The 22,634-nt window shown below is 42.7% G+C and overlaps 2 protein-coding genes across 6 annotated transcripts; one reads left to right on the top strand and one right to left on the bottom strand.

Moving 5' to 3' along the window:
- Nucleotides 1-145: 145 nt before the first annotated feature.
- Nucleotides 146-10,632, top strand: LOC147144296 (queuine/queuosine transporter SLC35F2-like). Of its 4 annotated transcripts, none has more exons than XM_086034819.1 (8): nucleotides 146-261; nucleotides 325-500; nucleotides 902-1,029; nucleotides 1,304-1,463; nucleotides 2,254-2,410; nucleotides 3,512-3,564; nucleotides 3,640-3,794; nucleotides 4,582-10,632. In XM_086034819.1, the coding sequence occupies exons 1-8, from the start codon at nucleotides 200-202 to the stop codon at nucleotides 4,720-4,722; spliced, it is 1,032 nt and encodes a 343-aa protein (XP_085890945.1). In that variant the 5' UTR covers nucleotides 146-199; the 3' UTR covers nucleotides 4,723-10,632. The 4 variants fall into 4 exon arrangements, with proteins under 4 accessions (XP_085890945.1, XP_085890944.1, XP_085890946.1 ...); XM_086034818.1 differs by having other exon boundaries at nucleotides 4,575-10,632; XM_086034820.1 differs by lacking the exon at nucleotides 4,582-10,632 and adding an exon at nucleotides 3,979-4,559 and having other exon boundaries at nucleotides 3,640-3,913.
- A 1,827-nt stretch (nucleotides 10,633-12,459) lies between these two features.
- Nucleotides 12,460-22,598, bottom strand: spint2 (serine peptidase inhibitor, Kunitz type, 2). Of its 2 annotated transcripts, XM_086034815.1 has the most exons (11): nucleotides 22,025-22,597; nucleotides 19,364-19,534; nucleotides 17,557-17,640; nucleotides 17,145-17,180; nucleotides 16,982-17,005; nucleotides 16,679-16,840; nucleotides 16,334-16,384; nucleotides 15,233-15,409; nucleotides 14,604-14,648; nucleotides 13,925-14,033; nucleotides 12,460-13,199 (listed from the first exon to the last, which is right to left on the bottom strand). In XM_086034815.1, exons 1-11 carry the CDS (start codon nucleotides 22,464-22,466, stop codon nucleotides 13,115-13,117), a joined length of 1,386 nt encoding a protein of 461 aa, XP_085890941.1. In that variant the 5' UTR covers nucleotides 22,467-22,597; the 3' UTR covers nucleotides 12,460-13,114. The 2 variants fall into 2 exon arrangements, with proteins under 2 accessions (XP_085890941.1, XP_085890942.1); XM_086034816.1 differs by lacking the exon at nucleotides 17,557-17,640 and having other exon boundaries at nucleotides 22,025-22,598.
- Between the last annotated feature and the right edge of the window lie 36 nt (nucleotides 22,599-22,634).

The raw sequence follows: 22,634 nt of genomic DNA, 5'->3' as shown, positions 1-22,634 counted from the left end.
CGCTAGTTGTCTGCGGCTCATTTCTGTCAACAGTAGCCGTGTCATGTCATTTTGCGCACTCACACACACACACACACGCACACACACTTGCAGATAAGCTAGCGTGTGACTATTGCCCTCTCTTAGTTAAACATTCAGAGAGCGAAGACACACACAAGTGGGTGAAGCGCAGTCCTCGGCGGCGACCGACTCTTGCCAGATGTCTCCGGACGTGGATCCCGAGGCCCGTCCCGGCGCCGGGATCAGAGAGGCGTTGACGTGGTGAGTCCGCCGGGCGGCGTGAGCACGCGTGACCTTTGACCTGTGAGCGGGTTCTGGCGGCAGGCGTCTGGCTCGCACCCTGGCCCTGGCTCAGGTCCTGGCGCTGCTGGTGTGCGGTACGGCCGTGTCGTCTCAGTATTTAAGCTCCGCCTTCCAGGTGGACGCGCCCATGCTGCAGAGCGTCCTGCACTATGCGCTCCTCGGCGCCACCTACACGCCGGCGCTGCTCTGCAGGACAGGTGACACCTGCGCACACGCACACATTGAATGCAACCGTGTTACAGTTGTATCAAGTGTAAGCTAAACACAACTGAATAGAAATAAGAAGAAAAAGTGGAATCTTTTAGTTTCGTCTTGCACGTAGCAGGAGAGCGAGCTCCTTTTTGACAGCGGCGGCCTGTCCATTTTTGTCCATCTTTTGGCTGGTGACGGTTCTGCTGCCCCGAGATGACGGCGGCCATCGGCCCGCGTGCGTGGCCGTACGTGTCGACTGGCGACCGGTCTGTCGAGCGCCCTGATAATTGGCTGACGAGCGGGAAATGGAATTTCCGTTGTTGGAAATGGGCGTCATGCGTTGATTTGCTGTGATTCCAAACATGATGGGAAGCAGCGGTGGCTGATGGCCTTTTTGAATGGGGAGGCCCCGAGAGTGTGTTCCAGATGGGTGGCAGGCGGTGGCTGCAGTACTTCCTGCTGGGCCTGGTGGACGTGGAGGCAAACTACAGCGTGGTCAAAGCCTACCAGTACACCACACTCACCAACATACAGGTGGGACTGACCTTGGGCCGCCCGACTCATTCATTTTAACATCGGCAAAAATATGTCTTTGTTGTCGGGTTAGGGTTTAACCTCTAATACCCTGAGCAAAAAATGTTGTCCTTGTGTTCATGATATATCACTTAACATATCGTCGCTTTCCTGTGAAAAACACTTATCGTCATTTTTTTTCATTTTTCTTATTCTTACGCAGACATCGCATTAATGCGAAAATGTGTTAATCGGACGATGAATCGGTTATCGGATTTTTTTTTTTTTTTTCTAGCTTCTGGACTGCTTCGTGATCCCGGTGGTGATGTTTCTGTCCTGGTGGCTCCTGAAGACGCGCTACCGTCCCGTCCACTTTGTGTCCGTCTGCATCTGTTTGCTGGGCGTGGGCGCCATGGTGGGGGCTGACCTGCTGGCGGGCCGAGACCAGGGCTCCAGTAAGATTACTACTTTCCTCAACCGCGTCTCCATCAATGCAAACAACACGAGATGATGTGTTGAGGTGATATAAGGTTCCATATAGACCAAAAATAACATTCAACTCTCTCACTCTCTCCAAAAAAAATCTTACAAATGCACAAAAACTCTCATTCAACCCAAAAACTCTCATTCACAAAAATAAATCTTACGTTCACCAAAAATACTTCTCACAAGCACCCAAAAAAAAAACATTCAAAACAAACTCTCACATGACAGAAAACACATGGCAAAATCTCTCACACACAATTGAATAACCTCTCGTCATACCAAATAACTCTCACACTCACATCCCAAAACTGTCAAACACATACACACACACGCCCCCCCCCCACACACACACACACTCTCACACACAAAAATCCTCTCCATGACTCCACGACAAAAAGCTCTGACACACACCAAATATAAAATCTGATATTCATGCAAAAACAAAACCCACCAGAAACCTCTCTACACAGCCATAAAAAAAAACCTAAACAAAACAAAAAAATACTTTTCATTTTCACCCCAAAAATGGAAACAACACAACTGGCTTTTTTCATGTCTGTACGTGTTTGTCATCAAGAGTGTTTTGATGAATTGTCCAAGTTTTTTATGTGTGTGTTTTTTGGGTTTTTTTTTTTCTCAATTTGACCGATGTGTTATGCGTTACGCAATCTTAAATACGCAATGTTAAATATTATCGCGATGTCCCCTGACGTCACCCGCTCTGTTTCTGTTTTTTTGTTTTTTTCCGATCTTGCTCAGCGTCCAACATCCTGCTGGGTGACGGCCTGGTGCTGCTCAGTGCTGCCCTCTACGGCCTGTCCAACGTATGGCAGGAGCACGCCGTCAAGAACCGAAGCCGCCTGGAGTTTCTGGGCATGCTGGGCTTCTTTGCCCCCGTCATCAGCGTCGTACAAATGTAAGATCATTACGCGTATGCGAGTATACACCTGTAAGCGTATATATTATGTAGGCGTGCACATTTATGCAAGTGTACATTCCTTATGTAAGGATGTACTCAGTGATCAGGTTTAGGCTACTTCGAGTGAGCATTGTGTGTAAGTCTTGAGGCGTGTGTTTGTTCAACTAGTGCAGTGCTTTTCCAACTTTTTGGAGTCAAGGCACGTTTCTTTCGTTGAAAAAATCCCGCGGCACACCACCAGCTCAAATTGTGAAAAAAAGCTCATTTTAACAATATAAGTGTTATATTGTTTATACAAGCATTTTTTAACATTGAAGAATGAGGTTATATTATAACGTCTTGAATGGGAATTAAATAAATACACAGAAAAAAAGTATTTTAGAATGTTTCATATTGATACTTAAGTGTTTGGATAAACATGCGTCACTGATTCGCTTGTCTCTAAACAAAGACAATGAGCTACCTGCTGCTGTGCTGCCACCTGCTGGTATGGAAGAGTACTACAATGTAGTAAAGCCAGGATCACGCCGCCAGGCGCTAGAGGCACACAAATGAGATCATTTCCCACGGCACACCTGACAATATCTCGAGGCACACTGGTTTGAAAAACACTGAACTGGTGTACATACGTGTTCATGTGGATGTCCGTGTTTAATTGGGTTCACATGTAAAAATTCAATTACACACTTGTAATGGATATGTGTTGATTTGTAAGCGAGAGTATGTAACAATTGATATACAGTACAAGTGTTTTTAAGGTATCATAAGTGAGTGTTCATATGTACTAAATATATGTACCTGTCCATACGTAGGTGTTGGATTGTAAGAGTTCACGTATGTTTTCAAGTGCTTTGATGTGAGGAATCATGCATGTGTTTGGATGGACACTAGGTGCAAGGACTCCGGTGCACGTAAGAGTTCATTTCCTATCGACGTGTTTGGACGTACGGTGTCATATACGTTTGGATCTAAGCGTTGATATGCGCGTGTTGTTAGCATGTAAGTAAGCGGGCATATCGACATGTTTGGTGTGATGGAAGTGTCCTCGGCGCACGTTGCCAACTGGAAGTCTGACTTTTGTGTGTGTGCTTTATTTAGGGCGGCCCTGGAGCTCCGCCAAGTGTCGGCCATCCAGTGGAGCTGGCAAGTTGGTCCGTGTCACACGCGACAACACGGTCACATGACACGTGGCCCGTTGACATTTTTTTTTCTTTTTTTGTGGTCAGCTGTGCTGTTTGGGGCCTTTGCGTGTTGCATGTTCAGCTTGTACAGCCTGATGCCCGTCGTCATGAAGGAAAGCAGCGCCGCCGCCATCAACCTGTCCATGCTCACCGCCGACGTCTTCAGCATCTTCTGCGGGATCTTCATCTTCCGCTACAACGTGAGTGCTGGGGGAGGCCGGCATGAGGATGAGGACGATGAAGATGACGACGGCCATGAACACGATGGCGATGACGATGATGTAGGGGTTGAAGACGAGGACGGGCGATGACCTTGACGGTGCGGACAGAGAGGATGATGACGATAAAGATGATGAGCGGGAATTGATGATGATGATGATGTAGACAAGGATGAAGATGACAACAAAGACGGCGATCGGGATGACAACCTGGACGATGATGACGGCGACGAGGATGATGAAGTTCTCCGAAAGCCTAAGCATGACGACGACGACGACGATGATGAAGATGCCGGCGAGTTTGAAATTGAGTCGAACTCAAGAACTGAAGAAGTCAACTGGACACTTTCCACACCAACGCGTGACTGTCACATGACAGCCTCACTCTGCTCATGCAAACGCGCTAGCTGGACACCCTACTTCCTTAAACCTTAACCCTGGTTTAAAACCCTACTTTGAAAGTCCAACCCTGTCTTGAAGCTCAAGTCTGTCTGAAACCCTGAAACCTTAACACTTGTTTGAAACCATAACCCCTGTTTGAAACCATTCTTTGAAATTGAAACTCAAATTTGAAAGCCCAAGCCTGCCCTAGGGCCCGACTTCAAAACCATAACCAATGTTACAAACCCTACTTTGAAACCTTGACCCGAATTTGAAACCCTACCTAATATTTGAAACCCCAATTCTGTCTTGATATCTTGCTTTGAAACATTAACCCAGGTTTGAGACCCTACCCTGAAAGCCTTACCCTGTTTGTGTCAGTTCTCAGGTTTGTACGTGGTGTCTCTGGTGGTCATCTTTGTCGGCTTCATCACCTTCAACGCCGTACCCATCGCCCCCTCCTCGTCCCGCTGTGACATCGGTCGCCATGACAACATTGCACAGCCAACCAAAGCGGAAGTGGCGTTGACAGAGGAAGAGCAGCGCAAGAGCATTTATGTTGTTGACTGCACGCAACTGTGACATTTTAACACGCTTTTTTCATATTTGTTACTCACACCACTACTGTTGGAAAGCTTGAAACCCTAATCCTACAATGAAGCCCGAACCCTAGTTTGAAACCCTAACCCTAGTTTGAAACCCCACTTTGAAACCCTAACCCTAGTTTGAAACCCTAGTTAGAAACCCTAACCCTAGTTTGAAACCCTACTTTGAAACCCTAACCCTAGTTTGAAACCCTAATTTGAAACCCTAACACTAGTTTGAAACCCTACTTTGAAACCCTAACCCTAGTTTGAAACCCCACTTTGAAACCCTAACCCTAGTTTGAAACCCTAGTTAGAAACCCTAACCCTAGTTTGAAACCCTACTTTGAAACCCTAACCCTAGTTTGAAACCCTAATTTGAAACCCTAACACTAGTTTGAAACCCTACTTTGAAACCCTAACCCTAGTTTGAAACCCTAACCCTAGTTTGAAACCCTTGTTTGAAACCCTAACACTAGTTTGAAATCCCACTTTGAAACCCTAACCCTAGTTTGAAACCCTAGCTGGAAACCCTAACCCTAGTTTGAAACCCTACTTTGAAACACTAACCCTAGTTTGAAACCCTAGTTTGAAACCCTAACCCTAGTTTGAAACCCTAACCCTAGTTTGAAACCCCACTTTGAGACCCTAACCCTACTTTGAAACCCTAACCCTAGTTTGAAACCCTAGTTGGAAACCCTAACCCTAGTTTGAAACCCTAGTTGGAAACCCTAACCCTAGTTTGAAACCCTAGTTGGAAACCCTAACCCTAGTTTGAAACTCTACTTTGAAACACTAACCCTAGTTTGAAATCCTACTTTGAAACCCTAACCCTAGTTTGAAACCCCACTTTGAAACCCTAACCCTAGTTTGAAACCCTACTTTGAAACCCTAACCCTACTTTGAAACCCTACTTTGAAACCCTAACCCTAGTTTGAAACCCTACTTTGAAACCCTAACCCTAGTTTGAAACCCTACTTTGAAACCCTAACACTAGTTTGAAACCCTAACCCTAGTTTGAAACACTAACCCTAGTTTGAAACCCCACTTTGAAACCCTAACCCTACTTTGAAACCCTAACCCTAGTTTGAAACCCTAGTTGGAAACCCTAACCCTAGTTTGAAACCCTAGTTTGAAACCCTAGTTGGAAACCCTAACCCTAGTTTGAAACCCTATTTGGAAACCCTAACCCTAGTTTGAAACCCTACTTTGAAACCCTAACCCTAGTTTGAAACCCTAGTTGGAAACCCTAACCCTAGTTTGAAACCCTTATTTGAAACCCTAACCCTAGTTTGAAACCCTAGTTGGAAACCCTAACCCTAGTTTGAAACCCTACTTTGAAACCCTAACCCTACTTTGAAACCCTAACCCTAGTTTGAAACCCTAGTTTGAAACCCTAACCCTAGTTTGAAACCCTACTTTGAAACCCTAACACTAATTTGAAACCCTAACCCTAGTTTGAAACCCTAACCCTAGTTTGAAACCCCACTTTGAAACCCTAACCCTACTTTGAAACCCTAACCCTAGTTTGAAACCCTACTTTGAAACACTAACCCTAGTTTGAAACCCTACTTTGAAACCCTAACCCTAGTTTGAAACCCTAACCCTAGTTTGAAACTCCACTTTGAGACCCTAACCCTACTTTGAAACCCTAACCCTAGTTTGAAACCTTACTTTGAAACCCTAACCCTAGTTTGAAACCCTAGTTGGAAACCCTAACCCTAGTTTGAAACCCTAGTTGGAAACCCTAACACTAGTTTGAAACCCTAGTTGGAAACCCTAACCCTAGTTTGAAACCCTACTTTGAAACCCTAACCCTAGTTTGAAATCCTACTTTGAAACCCTAACCCTAGTTTGAAACCCCACTTTGAAACCCTAACCCTAATTTGAAACCCTACTTTGAAACCCTAACCCTAGTTTGAAACCCTACTTTGAAACCCTAACACTAGTTTGAAACCCTAACCCTAGTTTGAAACCCTAACCCTAGTTTGAAACCCCACTTTGAAACCCTAACCCTACTTTGAAACCCTAACCCTAGTTTGAAACCCTAGCTGGAAACCCTAACCCTAGTTTGAAACCCTAGTTGGAAACCCTAACCCTAGTTTGAAACCCTACTTTAAAACCCTAACCCTACTTTGAAACCCTAACCCTAGTTTGAAACCCTAACCCTAGTTTGAAAACCTAGCTGGAAACCCTAACCCTAGTTTGAAACCCTAGTTGGAAACCCTAACCCTAGTTTGAAACCCTACTTTGAAACCCTAACCCTAGTTTGAAACCCTACTTTGAAACCCCACTTTGAAACCCTAACCCTACTTTGAAACCCTAACCCTAGTTTGAAACCCTAGCTGGAAACCCTAACCCTAGTTTGAAACCCTAACCCTAGTTTGAAACCCTAGTTGGAAACCCTAACCCTAGTTTGAAACCCTAGTTGGAAACCCTAACCCTAGTTTGAAACCCTATTTGGAAACCCTAACCCTAGTTTGAAACCCTAGTTGGAAACCCTAACCCTAGTTTGAAACCCTATTTGGAAACCCTAACCCTAGTTTGAAACCCTACTTTGAAACCCTAACCCTAGTTTGAAACCCTAGTTGGAAACCCTAACCCTAGTTTGAAACCCTTATTTGAAACCCTAACTCTAGTTTGAAACCCTAGTTGGAAACCCTAACCCTAGTTTGAAACCCTAACCCTAGTTTGAAACCCCACTTTGAAACCCTAACCCTACTTTGAAACCCTAACCCTAGTTTGAAACCCTAGCTGGAAACCCTAACCCTAGTTTGAAACCCTAGTTGGAAACCCTAACCCTAGTTTGAAACCCTACTTTGAAACCCTAACCCTAGTTTGAAACCCTAACCCTAGTTTGAAAACCTAGCTGGAAACCTTAACCCTAGTTTGAAACCCTAGTTGGAAACCCTAGCCCTAGTTTGAAACCCTACTTTGAAACCCTAACCCTAGTTTGAAACCCTAGTTGGAAACCCTAACCCTAGTTTGAAACCCTAATTTGAAACCCTAACCCTAGTTTGAAACCCTAGTTGGAAACCCTAACCCTACTTTGAAACCCTAACCCTAGTTTGAAACCCTAACCCTAGTTTGAAACCCTAGCTGGAAACCCTAACCCTAGTTTGAAACCCTACTTTAAAACCCTAACCCTAATTTGAAACCCTACTTTGAAACCCTAACCCTAGTTTGAAACCCCACTTTGAGACCCTAACCCTACTTTGAAACCCTAACCCTAGTTTGAAACCTTACTTTGAAACCCTAACCCTAGTTTGAAACCCTAGTTGGAAACCCTAACCCTAGTTTGAAACCCTAGTTGGAAACCCTAACCCTAGTTTGAAACCCTAGTTGGAAACCCTAACCCTAGTTTGAAACCCTACTTTGAAACCCTAACCCTAGTTTGAAATCCTACTTTGAAACCCTAACCCTAGTTTGAAACCCCACTTGGAAACCCTAACCCTACTTTGAAAACCTACTTTGAAACCCTAACCCTACTTTGAAACCCTACTTTGAAACCCTAACCCTACTTTGAAACCCTACTTTGAAACCCTAACCCTACTTTGAAACCCTACTTTGAAACTCTAACACTAGTTTGAAACCCTAACCCTAATTTGAAACCCTAATCCTAGTTTGAAACCCCACTTTGAAACCCTAACCCTACTTTGAAACCCTAACCCTAGTTTGAAACCCTAGTTGGAAACCCTAACCCTAGTTTGAAACCCTACTTTGAAACCCTAACCCTAGTTTGAAACCCTAGTTGGAAACCCTAACCCTAGTTTGAAACCCTTATTTGAAACCCTAACCCTAGTTTGAAACCCTAGTTGGAAACCCTAACCCTAGTTTGAAACCCTACTTTGAAACCCTAACCCTAGTTTGAAACCCTAACCCTAGTTTGAAACCCCACTTTGAAACCCTAACCCTACTTTGAAACCCTAACCCTAGTTTGAAACCCTAGCTGGAAACCCTAACCCTAGTTTGAAACCCTACTTTAAAACCCTAACCCTACTTTGAAACCCTAACCCTAGTTTGAAACCCTACTTTGAAACCCTAACCCTAGTTTGAAACCCTACTTTGAAACCCTAACCCTAGTTTGAAACCCTAACCCTAATTTGAAACCCTAACCCTAGTTTGAAACCCCACTTTGAAACCCTAACCCTAGTTTGAAACCCTACTTTAAAACCCTAACCCTACTTTGAAACCCTACTTTGAAACCCTAACCCTAGTTTGAAACCCTACTTTGAAACCCTAACCCTAGTTTGAAACCCTAACCCTAGTTTGAAACCCTAGCTGGAAACCCTAACCCTAGTTGGAAACCCTAACCCTAGTTTGAAACCCTAGTTGGAAACCCTAACCCTAGTTTGAAACCCCACTTTGAAACCCTAACCCTAGTTTGAAATCCTACTTTGAAACCCTAACCCTAGTTTGAAACCCCACTTGGAAACCCTAACCCTACTTTGAAAACCTACTTTGAAACCCTAACCCTACTTTGAAACCCTACTTTGAAACCCTAACCCTACTTTGAAACCCTACTTTGAAACCCTAACCCTACTTTGAAACCCTACTTTGAAACTCTAACACTAGTTTGAAACCCTAACCCTAATTTGAAACCCTAATCCTAGTTTGAAACCCCACTTTGAAACCCTAACCCTACTTTGAAACCCTAACCCTAGTTTGAAACCCTAGTTGGAAACCCTAACCCTAGTTTGAAACCCTACTTTGAAACCCTAACCCTAGTTTGAAACCCTAGTTGGAAACCCTAACCCTAGTTTGAAACCCTTATTTGAAACCCTAACCCTAGTTTGAAACCCTAGTTGGAAACCCTAACCCTAGTTTGAAACCCTACTTTGAAACCCTAACCCTAGTTTGAAACCCTAACCCTAGTTTGAAACCCCACTTTGAAACCCTAACCCTACTTTGAAACCCTAACCCTAGTTTGAAACCCTAGCTGGAAACCCTAACCCTAGTTTGAAACCCTACTTTAAAACCCTAACCCTACTTTGAAACCCTAACCCTAGTTTGAAACCCTACTTTGAAACCCTAACCCTAGTTTGAAACCCTACTTTGAAACCCTAACCCTAGTTTGAAACCCTAACCCTAATTTGAAACCCTAACCCTAGTTTGAAACCCCACTTTGAAACCCTAACCCTAGTTTGAAACCCTACTTTAAAACCCTAACCCTACTTTGAAACCCTACTTTGAAACCCTAACCCTAGTTTGAAACCCTACTTTGAAACCCTAACCCTAGTTTGAAACCCTAACCCTAGTTTGAAACCCTAGCTGGAAACCCTAACCCTAGTTGGAAACCCTAACCCTAGTTTGAAACCCTAGTTGGAAACCCTAACCCTAGTTTGAAACCCCACTTTGAAACCCTAACCCTAGTTTGAAACCCTACTTTGAAACCCTAACCCTAGTTTGAAATCCTACTTTGAAACCCTAACCCTAGTTTGAAACCCCACTTTGAAACCCTAACCCTAGTTTGAAACCCTAGTTTGAAACCCTAACCCTAGTTTGAAACCCTAGCTGGAAACCCTAACCCTAGTTTGAAACCCTACTTTAAAACCCTAACCCTAATTTGAAACCCTAACCCTAGTTTTAACACGAGAAAGACTGAGATTTTCTCACCCCCCCCATACGTCTAGAGCACAGCCAAAAGACGGTGGGATTTTGAAGTAACAACTCACCAGCCTACAATTGGTAAAACTCTGTGATACCATGAGAAATCCTCTTTCTTCTGCAGCCAATATTCAAGCGGCCTTGTGCCAAACATTCCCACGAGACTCCCCCAAGAAACAACAAAAACAGTCACTGCCATTTTTTGCTTTAGTTTTCAGTAAAAAAATAAAATAAAAATGTTGAAAGTATTTTAAATTTTCATTGTGGTTTTATTTTTCATTTATTTTAAAGTATTTTATAGCAGTTCGACCTGTTTTGCTGGCAGAAAATGTTGGTTAACAAAATAGAATACAAAAATACATATAAAGATAGATGGAGTATGTAAATGTGCGGTGTGGTCATACATCACATATATGGTAAGGTGTTTTTTGTGAAAAAAAAAATGACCAGGTATATTAAGGCATTTTTTTTAAAGAAAAAAACGACCATGGCGTATTTTGTGAAAAAAATGTATAGTAAAGTGTTTTTTGTGGAAAAAAACGGCCACGTATGGTAAGGCGTATTTTTTAGTAAGCCGTTTTTGTTTATTCATTATATCAAACAATATGAAAGTTCAGCTGAAAGCTGTCTTGGGCTGCAATCGAACCCTGGTCATCCACGGCACAGTCACCTGCTCTAACCACTTAACTATGGTCATCTTGATGCTGACCAGCTATTGCAACAGAAACAAAGTGTTAGCATCATGTTGAATGCTAACGAATGCATCATACAAAGGCATTGTTTGATAGGAAACGAGACGACCAGTAAGGCGTATTTTGTGGAAAAACCGACCACGTATAGTGAAGAATCTGAATCTATAAGAATGGCTTTATATGAGCCAACAGGTTAACCAAAAACCAAATTGAATTACACGTCACATAATCAGTTCAAAGTCTCAGAGTCAGCTTGCCCTGATCTGAGCACGGGACCAGCAAGTGAAGATCAGCCCCATAGGCAGGGCCAGCCAGGGAGGAGACCAACCCGCATTATGTTTAGATTTTGAAGAGGGGCTGCATGTTCGACGGCGCCCCTTTTCTGCCCTCGCCCATCTCGGGTGAGTGGATTCGCGAGGATGGAAAAGTGCCCAGATCTGATCATTGTATGATTCCTGAACTTCAGAGACGGTCAAGAAAACTGACGAGAAAATTCAATCGATTTGTGTGAGTCTTTATTATAATTAGTATTTACATATTGGATGCCATCTTGAAAGATAAAACAAACACGCAGTGAGTTGTTTTTGTGAATTGATAATTGGGCTTGCGCCCTGGTGACCTTACAGCAAGCAACAACTCCAACATTAGTAAGGCGTTTTAAATTTAAAAAAAAAAAAAAACATGTATAGTAAGGCGTTTTTAAAAAAATATATATATATATATATATAGTAAGCCGTTTTTGGTGAAAAAAATTGACCATGTATAGTAAGGCGTGTTTTGTGAAAAAAAACCAACCATGTATAGTAAGCCGTTTTAAAAGAACAAAAAAAACGATCACGTATAGTAAGCCGTTTTTTTGAAAAAAAAAAAAAAAAAAAAAAATGATGTATAGTAAGGTGTTTTGGGGGGAAATAAATGACCATGTGTAGTAAGGATTTTTTTGTGAAAAAAAAATTGACCATGGCACAAGGCGTATTGGGGGAAAAAAAACAACCATTTCTGGTCCTTCCCTATGTAATGACCTCCCATTGGATGTTAGGCAAGCCCCCTCTCTGTCCATTTTTAAAACCCGTTTGATGACACATTTCTATTCTTTGGCTTTTAATCCGACCTGAAACTGACAACTTTTCGGCTGTTTTCCGGTGTCTATTGTATATAATGTTTTATGTTAATTTATTGATTTTATTTGGTGTAATATGTCTATTTTGTTGTTGTATGTCAAGTGCTTTGTTACAGCTATAACTGTTGTGAAATGCACTATATAAATAAAATTGTATTTAAATTGAACTGCATTCAAATTCTCACCGTCAATGGAAAGCACCTCTAAATTATATTTTCTTAAAAAAAAAAATTGAAAAAAGTATTGGCATGACAGATGGCAAATGGGTTGAAATCACAATTGAGTTTATTAGTGAATTCATTAACAGCAAATTGTCTTTTTACACTCAATCACCTGAAAATCTGACTGAAATGTCAAATTGTAATCACAAAAGGTGATTCAATGCAAATGAGACTTCAAAACTATTAAAACTATTTGTCATCAAGCTGTCACATACAAATGTCAAATATTGAAGAATCACTGTTTTAATGCAATGTAGAGCTAATACAAGAAAAAAAAATGAGACAAACAAATTGTTCAATTAACTTGATAAGAAAGGTTTCAAACTTCAGGCTGCTTACTGTTCATCAGCAATAAAATGAAAACATTAAAAACACGCAAGTGGTGCAAATCATCAATGCTTTGAAACACGAAGCCACAAAAACAAACTGACCATGAAACCGTGTGCTCATTTGTTTAGCTTAGTTTAGCATAAAGACAGGAAGTAGACAATCAAGCAGAACTCCCTTCATTAGGTACACCACTGAACAAAAATAATCCATTCTGAAAATGATCATGTTAACGCACAATATTTATCATCCCGAGTACGTATTGCGTAACAGACAGACGTTACTGATAGTTTTGTTTTAATTCTTGAATTGCGTTTGCATTAGTTCTGAACGGAGGGCGTACCTAATCAAGTGACCACCCCTCAACTTATCAGGCTTTGCCAGTGTTGGGCGAGATCGGGAAGGTCAGAGACTCCAAAGACGAGCGCACCTCTGGAAGAAGTCCTTCCTTGTCACTGAAGACACACAAAAAAATAAAATAAAATCACAATTTGGGCCGTTGAGGACAGGCGTCATAGCGCCACCCACCTGAGGGCAGAGGCGCTGCGAGACAGACGCAGACATGGCAGCTTGGTGACCATTTGAGAACAGACCCAGGTACTGGTTGTCTCGTACCAATCAAAGTACGGACAGTGGTACTAGAATTAGGACCGACCCAAGTGCTAATTACACTAACTATCATAGTGCTGATCCAAGTTCTGACGGTGGCACTAATTCTAGGACCAACCTGGGTACTGATTTTACAGGTAGCACTGATCCCAGTATGGACTGCAATACTAATTCTAGTACTGACCCAAGCACCAAATACAGTACCAACTGTAGTACTGATCCTAGTCCAGCAGACAGTGGCACTAATTCGAGGACCAAGCCAGGCACTGAATACGGTACCAAATCTTGTCGCGATCCACTTACTGAAATCGGTCATCATTTGTTAGGCCAACCAAAATACACTTCTTATTACTGATCATAGTACCAACAGTTGTACTAAATCTAGTACCAACCCCGACACTAAATACAGTACAGATGCTTGTACTGATCTTAGTACTGATCCTTGCACTGACATTAGTCATATTTCTAGTACCGACCCTGGTAGTGCAGATCTTGGCACCGGTTGAGTGCTTTCAGTGGTCTTATTTGGTGTGAGGCCAGGAGTCGTGTGTGGCGCGATGGCTCCACCTACCTGACGACGGAGGCTCTGCGGGTCGCGCTCAGACGTCTCAGCATGGTCACCACCAGGGTGGACACCAGGACAGTGCAAATGGCCGCCAGGGTCAGGAGAACAAAGAAGGCTAAACAACAGCATGAGGAAGAGCAAACATACCATCAGTATTGCTAATACAAGTATTACCGTGCACGAGTTCATCTGGAAGGAGCCGGAGGGGCAAGGCTTTTGAGTGCCGCCACTACGGCCAATCGCGTAAAAAAAAAAAAAAAAAAAAAAAAAAGCGGCAACTAGTTGTTGGAGAGTTGTGTGCTGCTGTCGAGGTGCTGGCCAATCCAAAGCGGTGTTTCTGCGTCTCTCTCTCAGGGCATTTTACCACCGTCTCCTCAATCGTGGTCAAAGGGGGCTCGGAATCAAACGCACAAGCTTCGGGTTGGGAGACGATCACTCGACCACCCGATCCACGCCGCCAAGTAGCTGTGGAGTTCCCCATGGCTCAATTCTGGGACCCCGAGTTGTTCTATGCGTGTGTGTGTGTGTGTGTGGAGGAGTTGGGAGCTTGAGCATATTTTGTTATGTATGTTGTTTACATGCCAACTGGAAGTGAACATGACACTAGCACTGCGTGCATTCAGTCCACTGGCTCCAGAACGGAAACGAAGAAGCTGGCGTGTGCGTGCAGATCATGAGGACCAACCTGCGGTCCAGCGACTGCGTGTTTTGTCCCGACCCGCAAAGGAACCTGAAGGAACAAACACGGCAGGACAGGAGACAACATGAGAGACAAAAGCGAGGGTCCATTTTAGTAGCCATCCCGGCGCTGTTGCTTTTATCCACCTTGGTACTAAATATAGTGTGGCCCACGGTATAAAGGCAGCACAGAGCCTTGTACTGACAACTGCGCTAATTGTAGTACCGAACCACAAACTAAATATCGTACTGAACGTAGTACTGATACAAAACCAAGAATGAAAGCGCTTATACTGGTACTTTACCTTGTCACCATCTTGGTACTGATCTCACTAACAACCCCGGGAATAAATGTAGTATCAAACGTAGCATGGATCCTGGTACTAATTCAAGTACCAACCCAGGGATTAAACATAGCACCGATCCTAAAACTGATAGGTGCACCAACTTCAATGCCGACACTGGTACTGATACTGTTACTCTTCCAATGACCAAATCGAGTTTCTACCCTGGTACTTCTCCAAGCAACAACTCACACATCCTAATAAGAGTGCTGGCCAAGGCACTGATTCAAGTACCAATCGTGGTACCCATTCGAGTACAGAGGACCGCGTGAAAACAAAAGCGTGCGATTACCGTCCGCCGCGCCGCCGCATCGGGTCTGACACTCCTCGGCGCTGTTGTATCGGTTTTTGTTGCCACCGCAACCTCCGTAGATGAATGATTGACAGCTGTCCGTGGCCGGGTTGTAGTAGAACTTGGGGAAGGCGGCGAGGCAAAATCCCGGGTCGGGAGATGACAAGCATTCTTCTTCTGTAACACCAAAAAATAGATACAGTGGATAACATCCAAGGTCAAGCCACGGCACAGTCACCTGCTCTAACCACTTAACTATGGTCATCTTGATGCTGACCAGCTATTGCAACAGAAACAAAGTGTTAGCATCATGTTGAATGCTAACGAATGCATCATACAAAGGCATTGTTTGATAGGAAACGAGACGACCAGTAAGGCGTATTTTGTGGAAAAACCGACCACGTATAGTGAAGAATCTGAATCTATAAGAATGGCTTTATATGAGCCAACAGGTTAACCAAAAACCAAATTGAATTACACGTCACATAATCAGTTCAAAGTCTCAGAGTCAGCTTGCCCTGATCTGAGCACGGGACCAGCAAGTGAAGATCAGCCCCATAGGCAGGGCCAGCCAGGGAGGAGACCAACCCGCATTATGTTTAGATTTTGAAGAGGGGCTGCATGTTCGACGGCGCCCCTTTTCTGCCCTCGCCCATCTCGGGTGAGTGGATTCGCGAGGATGGAAAAGTGCCCAGATCTGATCATTGTATGATTCCTGAACTTCAGAGACGGTCAAGAAAACTGACGAGAAAATTCAATCGATTTGTGTGAGTCTTTATTATAATTAGTATTTACATATTGGATGCCATCTTGAAAGATAAAACAAACACGCAGTGAGTTGTTTTTGTGAATTGATAATTGGGCTTAACATGTATAGTAAGGCGTTTTAAAAAAAAAATATATATATATATATAGTAAGCCGTTTTTGGTGAAAAAAATTAGGTAGGTGCTCCATTGTTCTTCTTCTGTAACACCAAAAAATAGATACAGTGGATAACATCCAAGGTCAAAACTTGTGTGAGGTCATCCGACAAGAGCGACTATAGAAACATTTTTTTTACAAAGAGGGTCAGAGTTGAAAGAATCAGAGAGTAACCGTACCTGACGGCGAATCAGATGGGGAGAGCTTCTCGGGGGCGGGAACAACGCCGACTGCAGGACGCCACACACACACGCGTCATAATTATTTCAAACATACACTTGAACTGTACAAATACTTATCTGAGTACCATCGCCATGACAGAAGCTTACTCGGCTTTTTAGCATTTACCTATCATAAATCGTATCGCAATACAAATGAACTTATTGCTTGTTGAAAAATCGAGAGAGGCGCTACACCTCGCAGCGCCCCTTGACCCAAATCTATGAGTGAGCGGCAGAGTAGTAAAGGTCGTGGTAGCGCCGAAGCGGGCTCGCGCGGCCCCGTGGCGGTGTTGTTGTTGTTACCGTGGCACGCTTCCAAGCAGCTCTTCTGGCTGATGTAGTTGTTCTTGTTGCCTCTGCAGCCTCCGTAGAGGAAAGTCTTGCATTGGCGCAGCCGGCCGTCGTAGTACCAGTGGCGTAACGCCGCCCTGCACGGACCCGCCGTCGGCTCCGCCTCACAGCGCTCTGATTGGCCCACGGCGAGTCAAAGGCAAGCACGTCAACTCTTTGGCCAACGACGGCGACTGAATGTCACCACTGTTCGACAACTACTTTGCTTGAGAGCAAAAAGAACACAATAAAATAGCGGGAAAAAGTGCATCGTACCAGAATATTCCTCAGCAGAGATCACTACAGGAGGGAGAGAGAGAGAGAGAGAGAGAGAGAGATTGAGAACTATGTGTCACATGACACAAGCGCCGTGCTTCATCAATCCATCAGTAAATCAATCATCTCTCAGTATTGAGGAGACCAGTCACCCACACTTTACCTTTCTCCTCGACATCGTCATCGTAGCTCAGGGCACCTGCAAAGACAAAAGACTGTTCCTGGAATCTAGTAGCAAACCAAATCCTGATCCTAGTACCAATCCTGGTGCTGGTCCCACTCCTGATAGTTGTTACAAATCTTGTAGAAAAACAAGTACTAATCTGAGTACCAACTCCGGTTTTGAATACTGGTAGTAAATAGAGTGCGGCGCTATCATGAAGACTGCTAGCTTAGCACAGTTATCGTTGCTGCGTTCCACCTTCACTGTGCTGCTACGACAGTTAGCCGCATGCTAACACGGCTAGAGTGACCGCGGTTGCGTTGTCGTCAAGTCTTAAGGAAATGCTAACCCGCCATTAGCATAGCTTCCGCCGCTACACCTTGTAGCAATTTGTAGAGTTGTAAATATTTACTCAGTTGGGAGACGGGAGGCATTCGAACGGATTTGGCTGAACCTTCTGGTGCCGCTGCTGTCGACCCCTCGGGAAGAACTGAACCTGAGGACAAAAGCGGAGACGACTAACTTCATTTTCTCTGACAATCTAGGCCACGTGCTCCTGTACCTTGGAGTCAATATGACGGATTCGCTTTTATGACAGTCGTACTACGGCAAGCCATTTGAGCTGTGCAACTGTGCACGAGCGGACCTCAGTGCACTACCAAGCACGAGTCATGAAGTGCTACGTGTTGACTCGCAGACGTAGTAGCTTCAAGAGGATAGCAAGGATGTGGAATCAAAGCCCCGATGGACAGCTGGTGTTTGTTTTGTGATGACGTCTTTTGCGCCTGTAAAATGAGACTCTGCGGCGCAATGGATAGCGCGTTGGAGGTTGTGGCTTCGAATCGCACCAGAGTCGACTTTTAACTTTTTCACACATCTAAACACATGGGGTGGGAGAGTTCTTTTTTTTTTTTTTTTCAAATGATTTATGATTAACTCCATTGTAAATAATTCACCAGCCGTTTCAACAATGGATACGGAAATGTTCAATTGTAAAATGTACCAGCTTCAACGTTAAATGCAACATTTTTAATTCATCCTCTTCTCTTCTACTTTATCATTCACAATAACTTCAATTATAGTATTACAAAAAACAGTGCAGAGTGCAGAGGTAAAATGTTATTTTACAGCATTTTAAATGTATTATTCACAGTAAATTATACACCAATTTCTTAATGTTAAATGCATAACTATAATGGGTTACTCTACTAATATTTTTGTATTTTATTTTTATCTTTTTTTTTTTTAAACAAAAAAATCATGCAAGCCTTTAAAAAAAGTTTAAATATTTTGCATCAATTTTTTAATAAATTACATTTTATGTTAAAATAATTGAAATTTATTCTTTTCACTTTATCAACCATTTTTAAATGTTAAACGATATGTAAAAGTGGTTATTTTATGAATGTTCTTTATTCTATTCAATAATAAATTGACAAAGTTATTTAATAACTGAACTGCATATGTAAAATTGTTTGTTTGACAAATATTTTCTCATTCTATTTACAAAATAATTTAAGTGATGGAACGCATTTGTAAAATTATTTTATGAATGTATCTTTTTGTTTACAATACGTTAATTACCTGGTTATTTTTAATGTATTTATAGCTTACTTCTGTTACTAATATATTGTTTAAAAAAACATTTATACTGAACAATTTTAGGAAATAACAGCAGAATGAACGCCTCAAATTTAAACGGACTCTTGCTACAGCTTGTGGCCAGATCAAAAATGGCCTTTTGACGAATATGGGAGCCAATAATAGGCCCGGCCCGGTCCGGCCGTCAAAATGCCGAATATCGGTATCGTTCTTTTTTAAAAATCTAATAGTCGAAAATAAATCAATTTAAAACTGTGTTTTCTTCAAGGAACTATTTATGTACATTTTCATTTAACTTTAGAAGACATGCTGATGACCCTGGTAGGTCCCTGAACTTTGTTAGAATTTTACAACAAAGATGTATATTGTCAAAAATGTATCATAAAAAAAAAAAAAACTCAGCAATATGCAAATCTGAAAAAAGTTCAATAAACATGTACTGTACTTGAAGATGTTTCGCCAAATTTATGAGTTTTCATTTTTTTCATATTTTGACACCAATATCTTCCTTTTGCCGAAAATTAATATCAGCTCCAAATATCGGTTATCGGCCTCCTTGACTACTAATAATCGGTATCGGTATCGGCCCTGGAAAAACAATATCGGTCTATCTCTACCTGTGACTCCACGACAAGTGGCCTCGCAGTCCTCACGGCTGTTGAAGTTGTTGCCGTTGGCCTCGCAGCCGCCGTACAGGAAGCTGCGGCACGTCTGATTGGCCACGTCGTAGTAGAACTTGGGAAAGGCGGCGCGACACGATCCCACCTTCATGGGCTGCAGACAGGGATCTGAAACAAGAATCCACATATAGTGATCATGTCAAACGTCACTGAAAGGAAAGCTACTCAGGTAACGCGCTCCAGCTCACAGGATAAATCCACCCACGCTCTCATTGGTCCAGCTCGCGCACGCGGCTTGTACTGCCCGTGGGTATGTACAAAGTCTCAGAGTCAACTATCTCTTTGGAACAACACGTCTTTCCGCAATATGGCTGCCCATATGGCTGTTTTTTTTGTTGTTTTTTTTTTATGAACGCTTCCGAAAAATCCCCGATGCAAGTCGAAGCGCGAAGTGGCGAGGGATCACTGTACTGTATATAAAATTAAGTACTTGAGTAAGTGAGACAAGATCATTATTTCAGTATGCATACTGTTATTTTTCTTTGGTTGTTTACCATGACGTTTTTCGTACACAAAGTCCCCGCCTTGGCGCCGCAGGTTGGAAGACACTGATCTTATAATTACTCGCCTTTATAAAAGCTCAAATGATTAATTAAGATGTGTCATGATTCACATCTAATATGGATAGAGAAATGAATGTCATTATAGTGGCCATTAGTTGTAATGTCTAACAAACAAAGGAACAAACACTAATAGAATATAAAAGTGCTGATGTCATTCGAAAAATTGGTCGGCCCTACTTTGCATTGCTCCTTTCTGCATTTGCATTCTTATTTGGTGCAGATGCTCACACCGGCAAGAGGGAAGAAAGAAAAGATGAAGAGAAAATTTTCCACAGAGGTGACATCTCACCTCAATCTTTTTATGTGCCTTCGGATTGGCTTTGTTTCCGTTTACAGGTGTCGCCTTGCGAGCTGGAAGGAACCGGACCGACCGGTCTGACATGACCACACGTTGTCGTTGTCGAGAATGACAAATATGTTCCCGGACGATTGTGTGAGGACAAAAATAAATAACAATGAGTAAGACGAAGGGTGTGCTCGTGTCAATCGGAGTACGTTGGAACACACATTACTTCCCGTTGAGTCAGTTGAACGGTTCATTCACCGTACTTGAAGATGTCAACACACAATACAAACTTGCTCACCATTTGAGGTCCACTCGACGTTTCAAAGCCGCTACTCAACGACAACTTGCTTGGGGGCATTTCAGAATAAATTTACCGGAATATCAAATCAATTGTCCCAATTGAAATGCCAGTCATCTGTTCAAGCTCCACAAAAAACAAACAAACAAAACAAAAAAAACGACTTTTTTTGTTGCAAGTTTTTAAATAAAGAAAAATAGCACTTTATTATAAAATCTAAATAAAAAAATATATATATATCATAAAACAGAAGATAAATAAATCATTTGGCTTCATAAGGTTTCATTATCCAAAAGATCGCACGCACAAAGTCGTACATTCGTATAATGTGCATCGTTCCGTAGCCTCGGAACTGACGCTTAGCTCTCTGCAAGTATATGCTCCATGCTCCTTGCGAGTGTTGTCATTTTGTATTTTTGTCTTTAACTATCACACTCAGTAAATGTTGGGAGTCTAACAGTAGCAGTGTATTGGACTTTTTATTTATTTATTTTAAATCACTTCACTGATTGGCAACATATCTGAAGCTCACCAACTGACAGTTATTGGGGCCTTAATAAATCAAGGTTGAAGGTACCGCCGCATTGTTTCAAGTAAGGAAATAAATAGCACAAAGTTTTGCCTCTTCGGCGCCAATGAACTCATTTATTGTTTGACTTCCTTCTCCATCTGCCAGCAGATGTGTGCTGGTGCAATCACACAAACATTTTCTTACATCCACCAAGGAAGTTATGTTGTGGATCTCGTTTGTTTGTTTGGGGATCACAGTCTAGTACACAGACGATCCGCACCCATTGTGACCACAATCCAGTATTATTTGTTGAACATACATTTGACATGTTTCTATCCTTTTATCTCATTTGTCTGTGGATTAAAATCCCGGAAAATACAGTCAGGGGTGATCGAAAGTAGGAATGTTGGGCCTTGAGGCAGGTCAACTAAGTGTCATTCTGGTCACAGAATTAACTTTTACATGAATTAAACTCCATAAATCTTTAATTTAGCACAGCAATGATGAAGTGGGTGCTGTAATTGTTTGTTTTTTCAATGACAAAATGACTAGATTGACGTAAACATTCAATTGTCAAATGAACAAACGTATTGAATATTTGCCATTTAAAAAGGCAAGATCTTGCTCAAAATTAAGAATGTAACATGTTTCTAAGACGTAGACGTACATATACAAAATACAAAAAACAACTCATTTACTACAAGTAAAAATAAAAAGAATAGTCTGAAATGTACTCAAGTCCAAAAGTAAAAACAAATGTCAATCGAGGTTTTGATAATCGACACAATTAAAAAAAAAAACTATTTGCGAACCCAGTATGTACTTGTACAGTAAGGGGCTATTTGGACTTGTGATTACTGTATTTGTACTTCGTCACTAGTTGCCACCATTGCTGTACAATACAGCACTTAAAGACAACATTCTAATGGTTGGTGCTTACTTGTGCTGTCGTTTTTGGAGGCTTGCGAGGCCGCCACTAGTGGGACGGCGAACAGGAGCTGGTCGCCGGTTTTATTTCTGGATGGTTCCGAGTTCCCATCAAGCGGGACGGCCATGAGCGGCTTCTTCCATCCGACCACGCGAGACTGAAAGTTGGGCTCCAGTTTACACACGTCGCGGCCGCCGCTCAAGCACTTCACCAGCTGGCACTGCGCCGGGCCGTCTGCCGGGTAGCCCAGCAGAGCCATCTGGCAAAGGGGATTCGAGCAGCAACGCTCCCGGCATTCCTTCTCGTCGGAGATATCGATCCAGTCCAGGACTTCAGCATCGGTGTCGAAGGACAAGGATTGCCAGTCATTTTCGGGCAAGTCCTTCCAGTCGCAACAAACAACCAGGCCGACACAGAGGAGCCACAAAGCACACCTGAGGGGCGCGCGCTTCATATTCTTATTTGATGTTAGCTTAAAAACACCCGAAAGGAGACGAAAAAGAAAAAGTAAAAGAAACGGGTGCGCTGATTCACTTCCTGCTTCTTTATGTCGCAGCAGATTCAACCTGACTCACAGGTGAGGCGGTTCTGGGCACGCCCACAGAAACCGTGCCCACAGAAA

Source organism: Filicampus tigris, chromosome 7, assembly GCF_054856515.1.
Source record: "Filicampus tigris isolate MCC_2025a chromosome 7, RoL_Ftig_1.0, whole genome shotgun sequence".
NCBI lineage: Eukaryota > Metazoa > Chordata > Actinopteri > Syngnathiformes > Syngnathidae > Filicampus > Filicampus tigris.
The sequence above is the reverse complement of the archived record's forward strand: the minus strand, read 5'-3'. Positions and strand labels throughout refer to the sequence as shown.

What these genes read in the sequence shown, in the direction of transcription:
- LOC147144296 (XM_086034817.1), top strand. Translation starts at nt 200, where the DNA reads ATGTCTCCGGACGTGGATCCCGAGGCCCGTCCCGGCGCCGGGATCAGA. An exon ending in CCACACTCACCAACATACAG is followed by an intron (nt 1,030 to 1,303) that starts GTGGGACTGACC and finishes TTTTTTTTCTAG; the next exon opens with CTTCTGGACTGCTTCGTGAT. An exon ending in GGGCCGAGACCAGGGCTCCA is followed by an intron (nt 1,464 to 2,253) that starts GTAAGATTACTA and finishes GATCTTGCTCAG; the next exon opens with CGTCCAACATCCTGCTGGGT.
- spint2 (XM_086034815.1), bottom strand. Translation starts at nt 22,466, where the DNA reads ATGAAGCGCGCGCCCCTCAGGTGTGCTTTGTGGCTCCTCTGTGTCGGC. An exon ending in CACTTGTCGTGGAGTCACAG is followed by an intron (nt 17,641 to 19,363) that starts GTAGAGATAGAC and finishes TTTTGTCCTCAG; the next exon opens with GTTCAGTTCTTCCCGAGGGG. An exon ending in CCCATCTGATTCGCCGTCAG is followed by an intron (nt 15,410 to 16,333) that starts GTACGGTTACTC and finishes TTGGTGTTACAG; the next exon opens with AAGAAGAATGCTTGTCATCT.